Below are 16,562 nucleotides of genomic sequence, written 5' to 3' on the forward strand. Positions count from 1 at the left end.
TTATCCACGCGCCATTGAGACACTTCTCCTCAGATCACCAACCAAGCATGACCAAACCCCTGATGCAATTCGCTCCCCTCGAAGGTTAAGCGTGCTAACGCCCTTTGTGCGTCCTGAGACAATACCCCATAAAAGCCCCCACTGACCTTTATGAGAACTGCATTACCGACTGAGCACAGACTTCTCTTACTCCTTTTTCCACTCGCACGCGCTCTCTTCTCTCTCTCTCGTTCTTCTCCCCATCCCCCTCTCTCACGTGCAGCTGTAACGTATTCGGGCTTGTTGTGCTGGCTAAGCCTGTTAGCTAGAGGTGGGGGCGCAACACTTTGGTGTCCGCTACTGCTCTAATCTAAAATAGGGGTTATTTAGCCTGCAGGCTACAGCTGTGTGTGTGTGTGTGTGTGTGTGTGTGTGTGTGTGTGTGTGTGTGTGTGTGTGTGTGTGTGTGTGTGTGTGTGTGTGAAAAAGCACACACTGTGAAAGTAGAGTCTGTAAACTAGCTATGAACTGGGGAGCGGTGCAAGGGGGCCTGTCCCCTGAAAGCCTCCAAAGGAATGCACACACCCTGACAGAAAGGATTTCCCATGAATGGAGAGAGGGGGTTTATCGGTACGCCACAGACCCTCAAGAGGGGGCTGGGGGTATAGAGGATTGGCTGAATGGAAGGGTGTGTGAAGAGCGGGAGTTGGGTAAATGGGGATCATTCCTGCCCCAAGGGGCTCATGGGACCCATTACCCAGCTGTGGGTTAGGGGTGTGTGTGTGTCGTTTGTGTATGAGAGTGAGAGAAGGTAATGTCTGTCATATGTATCAGGTCACGCTGGAAGTGTGCGTATGGCGATTGCGTGCGTGAGCGAGAAATGTCACGCGTGCGTACAAGTGTACATCATCCGCCCTGAGGATGCCATTGTGTAGGATAGGCTATTGCGCAACACCCATCAATATTTTCCTTTTCTATTGTTCAGATGAACTAAATGATCTGGCGATCCGGTTATGAAATGTCATGCTTATTATAAATCCATAGCCCTATAGCCCTATTCGGACAGGACTAGTATTAGGTTACTAGAGACATTGGTTATGTAATTATTATCATGTGTGTTATTCCAGATGACGATTCGCACGGGATTTGTTTTTCCAAACTTCCCCCTGTAATATATATTTTTTTTAATTCAATTGAGTCTTATGATGGTTTTAATTCTAGGTGTGATTTATATTTCAATATGTCTAAATGATCAAAGGCTCGACTGATAACTCGTGCCTGGCTGCCGACTGTCTAGATGTCCCCATTTTAATATTTACATTGAAGAATTGTGATCATAATTGTTATTTTAGCGGTAGTTGTCATTTCCCAAAATGTTTTATATGTCGTTCGCATGAAATGTGTGCGCAGAACTTGTTTGTTTTAAGCGTCAATTTATCAAAAGCAATTCTTGTTTTCTTGCTCAAACTGCGAGCAGCACCTGTCAAATCTCTGTCATGTCTCGGAAAACACAGGGATGTCGTTTCGCGTGGGACTAGTAGAATATTGTCAGAGGACCTTGGAGTTCTACCATCACCCCCAAAGATGGAGGTTATTCTGTCTGGAATTGTTCATCTACCGCCATGTAAAAATGACTGACGTGGCAGATTTGCACAGAACAAAAATGATGGATGGGGTGTTTTTGTGCTCGTGCACATAATTACGTTCCCCGGCCTCCCCCAGTAAAACGAATCCCGTCTGAATAGGGCTGATGTTTATCCTGAAATAGACTATTAAATGAGAGAGCCTATGTTGTTGATAGACCATGATGTGTGTCTCCTCGCTGATGTCAATTACTAAATGGGCAATGGAAACGCCTAAGAAAGCTGATAATTGAGCATGTGACTTGATGGTGAAAGCCCAGTATTAGAATCACTGCTGTTCCTTTTTTAATTATAGGCTTATTGTTACTTTGTGGATTTAAAATCACAGTGTTTTTATTTATTTAGTTAACCTTTTTTATTTATTTAACTAGGCAAGTCAATTAAGTAGAAATTCTTATTTACAGTGCCGGCCTACCGCGGTCAAACCCAGACGACGCTGGGCCAGTTGTGCACCGCCCTATGGGACTCCCAATCACGGCCGGATGTGACACAGCCTGGATTCGAACCGGGGACTGTAGTGACGCCTCTAGCACTGAGATGCAGTGCCTTAGACCCCTGTGCCACTCGGGAGCCCAATATAGTGATCAGTTTTTTTTGTTTTTTTTTGTTAAAACCACCAAATGTCGGCTTTTTACCAGATTCAAATATATTCACATGAACTGTAGCTGATCAAATTTATGTAGGCTGTATCTACCCATATCTGCCCATATGAATGAATTTGCATTATGCCATAGTCTAAAAAAACAGCCATACATGATTTAATGAAAACACAACATTTTTGGATTCTAATAAGACTCATAAACAAAAACAAAAAAATGCTACAGCTCAGCCATTTCCAGGCCAAACACAATGAAACTCCAGGTATTGTAGCCTACAGTGCACAGAGGGTTCTGTACGCGGCGTTGTACCCTCACAGATGCGTTTTGCTCGACAAAAAGCCCAAATCCCCCAGCCCCAGAGCGGTGGCCTCTCCAGTTGTTGAGCTCCTCAGTGGCATGTTTAAAGCCCTTTAGATGAGGGGAAGAGGAAAGCGGAGAGTGGGGGTCGGGGGGCTGGGATTGACATTTCAATATCTTCAGAGGATTTATTCGGCCTGCTTTAGATGCCCTGGTCCCTGTGGAGATGCATGGTGGCTCAGCGCACCTCTCTGGGAATCCTCCTGAGGGGAGGGGGAGGGGGGCAAGATCACGAGAGGAGGACAGGAGGTGGAGAGGAGGGCAGGAGGTGGAGAGGAGGGCAGGAGGTGGAGAGGAGGGCAGGAGGTGGAGAGGAGGGCAGGAGGTGGAGAGGAGGGCAGGAGGTGGAGAGGAGGGCAGGAGGTGGAGAGGAGGGCAGGAGGTGGAGAGGAGGGCAGGAGGTGGAGGGGAGGGCAGGAGGTGGAGGGGAGGGCAGGAGGTGGAGAGGGGAGGGCAGGAGGTGGAGAGGGGAGGGCAGGAGGTGGAGAGGGGAGGGCAGGTGAGGTCGGAGGAGGAGGTGAGCGGAGTACAGGAAGTGGAGAGGAGGACAGGAAGTGAGGTCGGAGGAGGTGGATAGGAGGACAGGAAGTGAGGCAGAAGGTGGAGAGGAGGACAGGAAGTGAGGCAGAAGGTGGAGAGGAGGACAGGAAGTGAGCCAGGAGAGGAGAGGAGGACAGGTGGAGAGGAGGACAGGAAGTGAGCCAGGAGAGGAGAGGAGGAGGACAGGTGGAGAGGAGGACAGGTGGAGAGGAGGGCAGGTGAGGTGGAGAGGAGGGCAGGTGAGGTGGAGAGGAGGGCAGGTGAGGTGGAGAGGAGGGCAGGTGAGGTGGAGAGGAGGACAGGTGAGGTGGAGAGGAGGACAGGAGGTGAGGCATGAGGAGGACAGGAGGTGAGGCATGAGGAGGTGAGGTGGAGAGGAGGACAGGAGGTGAGGCATGAGGAGGTGAGGTGGAGAGGAGGACAGGAGGTGAGGCATGAGGTGGAGAGGAGGACAGGAGGTGAGGCATGAGGTGGAGAGGATATGAGGGGGTTTAGTTGATTAGGATCTCCATTAGCTATGGCACATGCAGCAGCTACTCTTCCTGGGGTGCACATAAAACCATGAAGTCCATGAAAAAGTGACTCTCACGAAATAACTCATTTCCTGGTCACTGAATGGAAATAAATTAAAGTTCAATGTCTTTGTAACCCCTTTCTCTCCCTTTTGAGGTGTGTGTGTGTGCCAAGCCTTTTGGGTCTCCTAATGAAAAGTGATGGGCTAGGTGAGGCTTCAGCGACCACCAAATGAATTGAGTCTTCAAGCAACTTCTCATGACTGAGGCCCGGCCACTTAAGACGCTTTGTCAGCCAGTGATGAGAATTTGAATTGGTTAGCTTGGCTTATTATCAGGGTCTATGAGGATGCACTTTAGTGTCTGCACACATGGTACTTTGAATTGATGTTTTTCTGTTCAGTATTTTGCAGTCATACACAAACACATAGACCACACACAGTCACGGACAGACATACACACCCTCACAAACACATAGACCACACACAGTCACGGACAGACATACACACCATCACAAACACAAATACATAGACCACACACAGTCACGGACAGACATACACACCATCACAAACACAAATACATAGACCACACACAGTCACGGACAGACATACACACCATCACAAACACACACACATAGACCACACACAGTCACGGACAGACATACACACCCTCACAAACACATAGACCACACACAGTCACGGACAGACATACACACCATCACAAACACAAATACATAGACCACACACAGTCACGGACAGACATACACACCATCACAAACACAAACACATAGACCACACACAGTCACGGACAGACATACACACCATCACAAACACAAACACATAGACCACACACAGTCACGGACAGACATACACACCCTCACAAACACAAATACATAGACCACACACAGTCACGGACAGACATACACACCATCACAAACACACACACATAGACCACACACAGTCACGGACAGACATACACACCATCACAAACACAAACACAGACCACACACAGTCACGGACAGACATACACACCATCACAAACACAAATACATAGACCACACACAGTCACGGACAGACATGCACACCATCACAAACACACACACATAGACCACACACAGTCACGGACAGACATACACACCATCACAAACACACACACATAGACCACACACAGTCACGGACAGACATACACACCATCACAAACACACACACATAGACCACACACAGTCACGGACAGACATACACACCATCACAAACACAAACACATAGACCACACACAGTCACGGACAGATATACACACCATCACAAACACATAGACCACACACAGTCACGGACAGACATACACACCATCACAAACACAAAGACATAGACCACACACAGTCACGGACAGACATACACACCATCACAAACACACACACATAGAAGACACGCACGCACACAGTCACAGACTGAAAAGACACACATCCTTGGTTAAACCAAGTAACACACTGGGCTGGAGGGCTCCTTTTGAACGGAAGTCTCTACAGCGCAATGACTCAGTCTCCAGGCAGAGAGCGAGAGAGGTGAAAACCCATTTTTCATCTCGCTGAAAGGAGAGGAAATTTGAAGTTGTTTCGTTCAACCCCTCCTCTCTTTCATTTTGGCCTCCTCACAACTGTTAAGATCTTCATTGTGCAGCTGTCAAAAACAAATCACATTGGATTGGTCACATACACGTATTTAGCAGATGTTATTGCGGGTGTAGTGAAATGCTTGTGTTCCTAGCTCCAACAGTGCCGTACTATCTAACAATTCACAGCAATACACACATCTAAAAGTGAAATTATGGAATTAAGACATATAGAAGTATTACAACGAGCAATGTCGGAGTCCGGAGTTTAAATACGTAAACGTCCCTTTTTCAGGACCCTGTCTTTCAAAGATAATTGGTAAAAATCCAAATAACTTCACAGATCTTCATTTTAAAGGGTTTAAACACTGTTTCCCATGCTTGTTCAATGAACCATAAGCAATTAATGAACATGCACCTGTGGAATGATCGTTAAGACACTAACTGCTTACAGACGGTAGGCAATTAAGGTCAAAGTTATGAAAATTTAGGACACTAAAGAGGCCTTTCTACTGAAAAACACCAAAAGAAAGAAGCCCAGGGTCCCTGCTCATCTTTGTGAACGTGCATTAGGCATGCTGCAAGGAGGCATGAGGACTGCAGATGTGGCCAGGGCAATAAATTGCAATGTCCATACTGTGAGACGCCTAAGACAGTGTTACAGGGAGACAGGACGGACAGCTGATCGTCCTCGCAGTGGCAGACCACGTGTAACAACACACAGGATCGGTACATCCGAACATCCCACCTGCGGGACAGGTACAGGATGGCAACAACAACTGCCCAAGTTACAGCAGGAACGCACAATCCCTCCATCAGTTCTCAGATTGTCCGCAATAGGCTGAGAGGTTGGACTGAGGGCTTGTAGGCCTGTTGTAAGGCAGGTCCTCACCAGACATCACCGGCAACAACGTCGCCTACGGGCACAAACCCACCGTCGCTGGACCAGACCGGACTGACAGAAAGTGCTCTTCACTGAGTCGCAGCTTCACTGAGTTTCCGAGTCGCAGTTTTGTCTCACCAGGGATGATGGTCGGATTTGCGTTTATCGTCAAAGGTATGAGCGTTACACCGAGGAGTGGGATCGATTTGGAGTTGGAGGGTCCTTCATGGTCTGGGGCGGTGTCCCACTGTATCACCGGACTGAGCTTGTCATTTTGCAGGCAATCTCAACGCTGTGCGTTACAGGGAAGACATCCTCCTCCCTCACGTGGTACCCTTCCTGCAGGCTCATCCTGACATGACCCTCCAGCATGACAAAGCCACCAGCCGTACTGCTCGTTCGGTGCGTGATTTCCTGCAAGACAGGAATGTCATAGTTCTGCCATGGCCAGCGAAGAGCCCGGATCTCAATTCCATTGAGCACGTCTGGGACCTGTTGGATCGGAGGATGAGGGCTAAGGCCATTTCCCCCAGAAATGTCCAGGAACTTGCAGGTGCCTTGGTGAAAGAGTGGGGTAACATCTCACAGCAAGAACTGGCAAATCTGATGCAGGCCATGAGTAGGGGATGCACTGCAGTACTTAAAACCTGTCTAGGAACCCCTCGCCAACAGCCAATGAAATTGCAGGGCACCAAATTCAATCAACAGAAATCTCATAATTCAAATTTCTCAAACATACAAGTATTAGACACCATTTTAAAGATACAATTCTCGTTAATCCAACCACAGTGTTAGATAAAAAAAAATAAAAAATAAAAAGCGTTTCAGCGAAAGCAGAACATATGATGTTAGGTCAGCAACTAGTCACAGAAAGCATATAGCGATTTTCCAACCAAAGAGAGGAGTCACAAAAATCAGAAATAGAGATAAAAATTCACTAATCACTAATCACTAAAATTCACTAATCACTAACCTTTGATGATCTTCATCAGATGACACTCCCGGGACAACATGTTACACAATACATGTATTTTTTGTTCGATCAAGTTCATATTTATATCCAAAAACCTCAGTTTACATTTGGCTTTGCCTCGAAAACATCCCGTGAATTTGTACAGAGCCACATCAATTTACAGAAATACTCATAATAAATATTGATAAAAGATACAAGTGTTATTCACAGAATTAAAGATATACTTCTCCTTAATGCAACCACTGTGTCAGATTTCAACAACCATGCAATAATCTGAGTATGGCGCTCAGAGTCCAATACAACCCAAAAAGATATCCGCCATGTTGGAGTCAGAAATAGCATTATAAATATTCACTTACCTTTGATCTTCATCAGAATGCACTCCCAGGAATCCCAATTCCACAATAAATGTTTGATTTGTTCCATAAAGTCCATCATTTATGTCCAAATAACTCCTTTTGGTTCGCGCGTTCAGTACACAATCTAAACTTACGACGCGCGGGCAGGTCCTGGCAAAAGTTCAAACGAAAAGTCATATTACAGTTCGTAGAAACATGTCAAACGAAGTATAGAATCAATCTTTAGGATGTTTTTATCATAAATCTTCAATAATGTTCCAACCAGAGATTTCCTTTGTTTGTAGAAAAGCAATGGAACGCGAGGTAACTTTCACATGAACGCGCGTCACGAGCTCGTGGCTCTCTGCCAGACCTCTGACTCATTCCCCTCTCATTCGGCCCCACTTCACAGAAGCATCAAACGAGGTTCTAAAGACTGTTGACATCTAGTGGAAGCCTTAGGAAGTGCAATATGACCCCACAGACACTGTGTATTCGATAGGCCAAGAGTTGAAAAACTTCAAAGCTCAGATTTCCCACTTCCTGGTTGGATTTTTCTCAGGTTTTTGCCTGCCATATGAGTTCTGTTATACTCACAGACATCATTCAAACAGTTTTAGAAACGTCAGTGTTTTCTATCCAAATCTACTGATAATATGCATATATTAGCAACTGGGACTGAGTAGCAGGCTGTTTACTCTGGGCACGCTTTTCATCTAAACGTGAAAATGCTGCCCACTAGCCCAAACAGGTTTAATGCAGCTGGTGGCCACACTAGATACTGACTGTTACTGTTAACTTTGATTTTGACCCTGCCTTTGTTCAGGGACACATCATTCCATTTCTGTTAGTCACATGTCTGTAGAACTTGTTCAGTTTAGGTCTCAGTTGTTGAATCTTGTTGTGTAAATATTTGTATGAACATATGTTAAGTTTGCTGAAAATCAACACAGTTGACAGTGAGAGGACTTTTTTTATATGAGTTTATATATACAGTGCGAAAGTATTCGGCCCCCTTGAACTTTGCGACCTTTTGCCACATTTCGGGCTTCAAACATAAAGATATAAAACTGTATTTATTTGTGAAAAATCTACAACAAGTGGGACACAATCATGAAGTGGAACGACATTTATTGGATATTTCAAACTTTTTTAACAAATCAAAAACTGAAAAATTGGGCGTGCAAAATTATTCAGCCCCTTTACTTTCAGTACAGCAAACTCTCTCCAGAAGTTCAGTGAGGATCTCTGAATGATCCAATGTTGACCTAAATGACTAATGATGATAAATACAATCCACCTGTGTGTAATCAAGTCTCCGTATAAATGCACCTGCACTGTGATAGTCTCAGAGGTCCGTTAAAAGCGCAGAGAGCATCATGAAGAACAAGGAACACACCAGGCAGGTCCGAGATACTGTTGTGAAGAAGTTTAAAGCCGGATTTGGATACAAAAAAGATTTCCCAAGCTTTAAACATCCCAAGGAGCACTGTGCAAGCGATAATATTGAAATGGAAGGAGTATCAGACCACTGCAAATCTACCAAGACCTGGCCGTCCCTCTAAACTTCCAGCTCATACAAGGACAAGACTGATCAGAGATGCAGCCAAGAGGCCCATGATCACTCTGGATGAACTGCAGAGATCTACAGCTGAGGTGGGAGACTCTGTCCATAGGACAACAATCAGTCGTATATTACACAAATCTGGCCTTTATGGAAGAGTGGCAAGAAGAAAGCCATTTCTTAAAGATATCCATAAAAAGTGACGTTTAAAGTTTGCCACAAGCCACCTGGGAGACACACCAAACATGTGGAAGAAGGTGCTCTGGTCAGATGAAACCAAAATTGAACTTTTTGGCAACAATGCAAAACGTTATGTTTGGCGTAAAAGCAACACAGCTCATCACCCTGAACACACCATCCCCACTGTCAAACATGGTGGTGGCAGCATCATGGTTTGGGCCTGCTTTTCTTCAGCAGGGACAGGGAAGATGGTTAAAATTGATGGGAAGATGGATGGAGCCAAATACAGGACCATTCTGGAAGAAAACCTGATGGAGTCTGCAAAAGACCTGAGACTGGGACGGAGATTTGTCTTCCAACAAGACAATGATCCAAAACATAAAGCAAAATCTACAATGGAATGGTTCAAAAATAAACATATCCAGGTGTTAGAATGGCCAAGTCAAAGTCCAGACCTGAATCCAATCGAGAATCTGTGGAAAGAACTGAAAACTGCTGTTCACAAATGCTCTCCATCCAACCTCACTGAGCTCGAGCTGTTTTGCAAGGAGGAATGGGAAAAAATGTCAGTCTCTCGATGTGCAAAACTGATAGAGACATACCCCAAGCGACTTACAGCTGTAATCGCAGCAAAAGGTGGCGCTACAAAGTATTAACTTAAGGGGGCTGAATAATTTTGCACGCCCAATTTTTCAGTTTTTGATTTGTTAAAAAAGTTTGAAATATCCAATAAATGTTGTACCACTTCATGATTGTGTCCCACTTGTTGTTGATTCTTCACAAAAAAATACATTTTTATATCTTTATATTTGAAGCCTGAAATGTGGCAAAAGGTCGCAAAGTTCAAGGGGGCGGCATACTTTCGCAAGGCACTGTATATATGTATGTGTGTGTGATGTATAGACATTATGGATAGAATATGTAGTACATCTGAAGAATACGTAGGATAGACCGTATGGAAATATTATTAAAGTGACCAGTGTTCCATTAAGGGTGTGTGTGTGTCTCGGGTGGTTTGTTGATGAGCTCAACTGTCTGTCACCCTCCTGCTGGTCTGTCAGACACAACAGTGACAGGCCTAACACACAGCATCCTCTCATCAGTTAGCTCACACCCACTGACGTCTAATACAGCACAAATGGAACACACATACACCTCCCATTTAGCCTACATATCCCCACGGTCATTTGTGCATGTGTGTGAGTGTGTGCACATGCAGAGTGTGTTTGTGATACACAGTATGCGCATCCATCTCTGTGTGACAGTGTTTCTCATGCTCTTTAAGCAGTCATCAGCACTTTATACCCTCAAACTTCACTCTGCACTCCCTGTAAATTCATTGCCTCTGTTTGCTGTTTATTTGTGTGAGTGTGTGGGCTTGCTTATGTCTATTTGGGTGTCTGTGTACACACGTGTATGTGCATGGGCTTGTGTGTGTGTGTGTGTGTGTGTGTGTGTGTGTGTGTGGCATTTCCCCCTGACTGGGTGTTCTGTCAGGCTGTGTTGAGCTCTCTCCGTCTCCTCTGCCAAACCGCGGTGACAGGTCTGCCTCTCCCAGTATGTGTGGATGTGAGCCCCGCCACAGTCTGCCTGGCTTACAGCAACCGTCACGGGTTATGGAAGAAGACAGAAGAATTTGCCCATCCAAAAATCACAGGAAGAGGATAGTTACTGACAGACTGAGCTTATTCGGCTATTCAGGAGCTAGTCCGTCCAAACCACTTACTGACAATCTGGTTTGAGACCCAAACATTTGAGAATGATTTGGGGAATGTGTATTTCGGATGAATGTGGTCTATAGAACTGTGGGGGATGGGGGGGGACTAAGTTGACTTCATAATTCAATCATGTGCCTCTCTCGTTAATTCACTTTCTGGCTCTTGCTCACCCATCCATCCATCCATCCACCCACAGGCTGGCACATGTAATCACTCTGTCACCCTCCTCTGGTTCTCTCTATCACACACTGAGGTGCTATCAGCGCACACACACATGCAAACACAGATACACGCAGACACACAAACACACGCAGACACACACACACCGAGCCCCCACAGTCTATAATCGTGGACTTTAGATGAAAATGTATCTGTGGCAGGTGTCAGGTGTCAATTCTCCCCTCCTTCACCCTTCTCTCCCACTCTCGTCACAAATTGCAGAATCCTCTGTCGTGTGTGTGTTTTCTCTCAGAACGTATGTCACTCTCACACACACGCACACAGACAGCGGTTCATATGAATGATAATGGCCAGCAATAATACCTGCCTCTGACTCGATCCGTCCGCCCCTCTCCTCCTACCTCCCTCTCTTTATACCCCTTCCTATTTTGGGTAGCTGGTGCGCTGGTGTAATTGTGAGGTTTTTATCTCGGCCCGGCACGGTGCGTGCAGACAGACAGAATACTGATAGGGCAGATTACACAGGGAGCGGGGAACATCCTGCCAGATAGCGCTCCACCGCTGGGCCGGCTGATAGACCCAGATTAAAAGCGGGGGCCACTGCCAGATAGTGAGCCCTGGGAGGTGATGCTGGGCCACAACACAACGTCATTATCGCGGGTCTGTCTTTGTGGCTCACACGGATTCTGATTGAAGGGAGTGGGCTTTTTTGTTTTTGATGGCTGGGGCTTATTTGTGTGTTGAATGATTTTTAAAAGGTTGCGTTGGATTTGGTGACTGTCACAGAGATGCATACTTTATGTAGGGGAATTGACACACTTTACTGGTGGGTATACACACGCGCGCGCACACACACACACAATGTAGTGGCATTCAGATGATCTCAGAAACATTTAAAAAATTTTCTACCATCACCCCAAATATGTATTTCTGTCCCAGAGTATCGTAGTGTTTATAATGGTATTGTTCTGAGTTCATTTAGCTATGCCAAGACTCAGGGAGACACATAAACACACATAGAGGCACTCCAGAGATGTGGGGTGCTTCTGTAGCACTAAACTTGTCTCCTTTCCTCCCCAAGTCAGCTTTAACCCAGCTTGTAGATGTTTGGAGTAATGCTGTACACTTGTACTTTACAGCCTGTTAACTTCTCTGACATGATTGGCTGATACATGTTGGCTCAATCACTCGTCTTTTTTTGGATGTATACACACACACACACACACACACACACACACACACACACACACACACACACACACACACGAGAGAGAGAGACGAGTAGAACAAAGAAACCTCTGCATGGTAAGATGGATTTATTCATTGCAGATGCATAAACAGGGCTGCAGGGGAGAACAGAAAAAAGAGACAGAGAGATGGATGGAGAGAGAGAGAGAGAGAGAGGGAGAGATGTTCACACACACTCATTCTCTGTGGTGGTCCTGAGGGACTACAGCTCCACTGCCTGTCTTCGGTGATAGCGAGAAGCAGCGGACGGCATGTGCAGCTGTGGAACACAGAGGCCATTTTGTGCCAAATTGTATTCATTACCTGCAATAGAGCCACCGCCGCCACCACATCTTCTTTTGTCTGCACAATGTAGCATATATTTATACCTCACCTTGGTTGGCTGCGTGAGGATAGAATCCAACTGTGGAGGCGGGGGCCATTTTGTGCCAATCTACCTGCCTGTCACATAGCTGTCTTTTACTTTATCTTGTCTCTTCATACTGCAACTTTGTTGGTGGCAGACAGATGGTAGGCAGGTGCAACTGCCTATGAATCAGACGCCGTGTTTGTGCCTGTACACCACCTGCATAGACACATGCCAGAACTGAGCCATCAGACCACGTAGTTTCAATGCCTTCCTCACCATTAAAACATCTTGGATTCCGAAATGAAAGGGATTGGATCTGTTTGTGTCAAATACGTCCGTCTTTCCCTCCATGTCATTCTGTGGAAGCTATCTATGATGGGGGGGAGACTGTTAAAGCTGTCTGGTTAGCCACGGGGTCTGGTCCTGTATTACAGTGGAGCCCTGTAAGGTCGTAACCTCCGGTCTAATGCCTGTGGAAATTAGGCTTGGTCTGCCGCGGCCAATTCAGTCTCCTCTCAGCATCCATTTCCTTTCGTTCAGACAGGGGTCAGCCCAATGAACACACACCAGCTGCTTTCAGACCGGATGGGGAAACTAGATATTAGTGTGTGTCTAGGTGTGTCTAGGTGTGTGAGGGGGTTCTGTGTGTGTGTCTAGGTGTGTGAGGGGGTTCTGTGTGTGTGTGTGCGCGCCGGTCCGAGATGGAATATTTTGCGGGTTTGGGTAACGTATTACTACGTTGGTCTGTGTAACTAAACCCCTGTCTTTTCCAAGTGTGTGTGGGTTTTCTTCACACACTATATTTCTGTTCTTGCAACTACACTACCAGGGTGTGTCGGGTTGAAATGTTCTCCCTTGGAGTGTGTTAGTGTTTTCCAAACTCAATACAAGCCTGGACTACCACCGGGTTTGGCTACGTGTCCGCAGAGAGGATTCTGTCAGATGGCGTTACCGCTGTGAGCCGGACTCATTTGAGCCGGAGTCTTGGAGCAGTTTGTCCCATGCATAATTAATCACAAAGGAATGGCAAACAATGGCCCGGAGTTGTAGACGGTAGAGCAAGTTGACACGGTGTTCTTAGTGTATCTAATTCAGCACTCGCTGCTGAATTAGTGGCGCCTGTTACTCTCTCTTCGCTGACACTGTCGACGTATTTCACGTGGGATGTGTGAGCTTGCCTGTGTGTCCATGCGTCTGATTCTGCCAGTAGCGGTCTGTGTGCCTGCCTATGCTTGTGTGTGTGTGTCACCATATTGTGTATATGTTTGTTTACAGTGCGGTATACACTGAGTGTACATAACATTAGGAACACTTGCTCTTTCCATGACAGACTGACCAGGTGAAAGCTATGATCCCTTATTGATGTCCCTTGTTAAATCCACTTCAATCAGTGTAGATGAAGGGGAGGAGACATTTGAGACATGGCTTGTGTATGTGTGCCGTTCAGAGGGTGAATGGACAAGACAGAAGATTGAACGGGGTACGGTAGTAGGTGCCAGGCGCACCGGTTTGTGTCAGGAACCGCAACGCTGCTGGGTTTTTCAGGCTCAACGGTTTCCCGCGTGTATCGAGAATTTTGAGGCGCTTCTGGGTATAGACCTCTGCCTTTTACTGAGATGAGAGTAGGTGGAGATAGATCCCCCCCCCCCCCCCCCCCCCCCCCCCCCCCCCCCCCCCACACACACACACACGCAGTACAAATACACACAAACACTCATAGGATTTCTTTGTCTTTGACCAGTCCATTTCGCTCTATTGTCTCATCATTGAGTTGCTGCCTGTGGCTGTAATTGAACAGGCTCATACAGGCTGTGTGCAGCCCTCATTAGCTGCCAGTAAGACACGGGCCAATATGAGGGATACTCCGAAAGACAAGGTCGGCTCTGGCTTTGATCCTCGCCTCAAAACGACTTCAACACCGGTCCCACTGAGAGGGAGACTGAGGGCCGGGGTCACACGGGGTGTGGGTGGATGTGTATGTGTGTGTGCGCGTGCGCGTGTGCTCGTATGTATTTGATAGAAAGGCAGTTGTAAAATCAGAGTGTGTGTGTGTGTGTGTGTGCGGGGGGTGACCAGAGGTCTCGAAAGAGATTAGGAGTGAAAGAAGCACGATTGAGGAGAGAAATTTGGACTAATCAGAATTGACATGGGAGAGAGGGAAAGAGGTTTAGAAAGAAAGGGAGAATTGCACAAATTGAAACATGACTCGGCAGATGGACGGAAAATACCTAGCAATGAAAATATCATGAATGTTTACTGACTATTTGCTGCTCATTAGCAATATGTTAATTGTGGTAATGACAAAAGGCTTCAACCGTACTGGTCGTTGACTGACAATGAGCTGCGCTTAAGTGTTCCTTTTGAGGTTTGAGTGTCAGCTAATTTTGCATTACCTCGTTAATGACCTCTTAATTCTAGCTTGACGAGTGGGCGGAGCTTTCGGAGCATCAGTGGTAACAAGGGATGGTTTCCTGGTCACTTCAGGTCATGTGGTCAAGGAAGTATGTGGAAGAATGTGGAAATGTTTTTACACTGTTCATGGTCAATGTTCATTCAACACATCTACTGGATATTATTGAGTCCGAAACAAAAGTTCTGACCGGGACTGAGTCTGATAGGGAGAGAACATCTCCGCCCACCCTCCAGCCATCAATGAATACTGTATGGAGACCCGCTCAGCGCTAACATCATGAAACTTTTATGACTTGGATGAAGTCGTCCCAGAAAGAACTTTGATAAATACATTTCATTATTTATTTTATTTTCTCCCTTTCACCCTCTCTTCGCCTTCTCTCTTTTTCTCACATGATTCCCTCTCTCTTTTGGCCCGCCCTCTCGATAGCGCCCTCTCTGGTGAGTGAGTTGCGTGCGGAGAAGATTGAGCAGCGCAGCCTCACCCTGGTGTGGAGGGAGCCCAGCTACCCCAACAGCAGCAGCACCGAGTACGAGATCAAGTACTACGAAAAGGTAACTAAAGAAGCTTTAAACTCAGTCACTCCGCCATATACGGTCCACTCCGTCCTGTTTACAACTGTCAACTCCGTCACATTCGGTCAACTCCGTCGCGTTACATTTAATCTCAAATCCACTCTGTCACATTCACTCTTAAATAAAACTTCCCACACTCAACTACTCCGTCGCACTCCCTCTCAACTATACTCTCAAATCGTCACGAGGCGCACTCCCTCTTTCAACACTTCTCTCGGTCCCCCTCGTCGCATCCCACTCTTGGCGCGTCGTCCGTCCATCACGTTCATCTCTGTCAATGTCGCCTATTTGCAGTCTCCACGGGGACACTCAGTACGACTGTCAATCTCTCTCTCTCTCTGTTCTCTCCATGCCATGTTAATTCATGGACAAGTACGACCGCGTTAAAGAGCACGCACCTCCAAATACTCATTACCACGTGACGACAAGCAAACGACACACACACACACACACACCTAAACATACATTCAGATACGCATGCAGATCCTAGGGTTGTTTCTTTGCTTTGATTCTGAAGGTTTTATGCACGTCGTCTCACAGCCTTTAACCTTTTAGAGTCAATTGTTTTGAATCACATGAGTCTGCTTGTATTGTTTTCCATATTATCAGCCAATCTAGTACGGCGCCCCTGGAGCAAATTAGGATTAAGTGGCTTGCACATCGACCGATCTTTCACCTTGTCGGCTCGGGTATGCGAACCAGCGTCCTCTCGGTTACCAGCCCAACGCTCTCTGAGGGATCTTATGACACGCAATAGGCACCACTCAGAATCAACCCAGTGACGGGAAAGGGAACAGTCGAAAGTGTTCATTATAATATAATAATATATGTCGTTGTATCCGAACACCGTTTGCAGTCATGCGCGCGTACATTTTACATACGGGTGGTCCCCGGAATCAAACGCAC

The 16,562-nt window shown here is 46.3% G+C and overlaps 1 protein-coding gene across 1 annotated transcript in view; it reads left to right on the forward strand.

Annotated features, from left to right (window-relative positions):
- The window catches only part of LOC110496810 (ephrin type-A receptor 7), a 254,968-nt gene that overhangs the window by 189,864 nt on the left and 48,542 nt on the right, over positions 1-16,562 (forward strand). The window contains exon 6 of the mRNA XM_036952654.2: positions 15,511-15,635. Coding sequence (XP_036808549.1) covers positions 15,511-15,635 — 125 coding nt within the window. The remainder of the gene's footprint in view (positions 1-15,510; positions 15,636-16,562) is intronic.

Source organism: Oncorhynchus mykiss, chromosome 18 (assembly GCF_057628025.1).
Source record: "Oncorhynchus mykiss isolate SJ-2025 chromosome 18, ASM5762802v1, whole genome shotgun sequence".
NCBI lineage: Eukaryota > Metazoa > Chordata > Actinopteri > Salmoniformes > Salmonidae > Oncorhynchus > Oncorhynchus mykiss.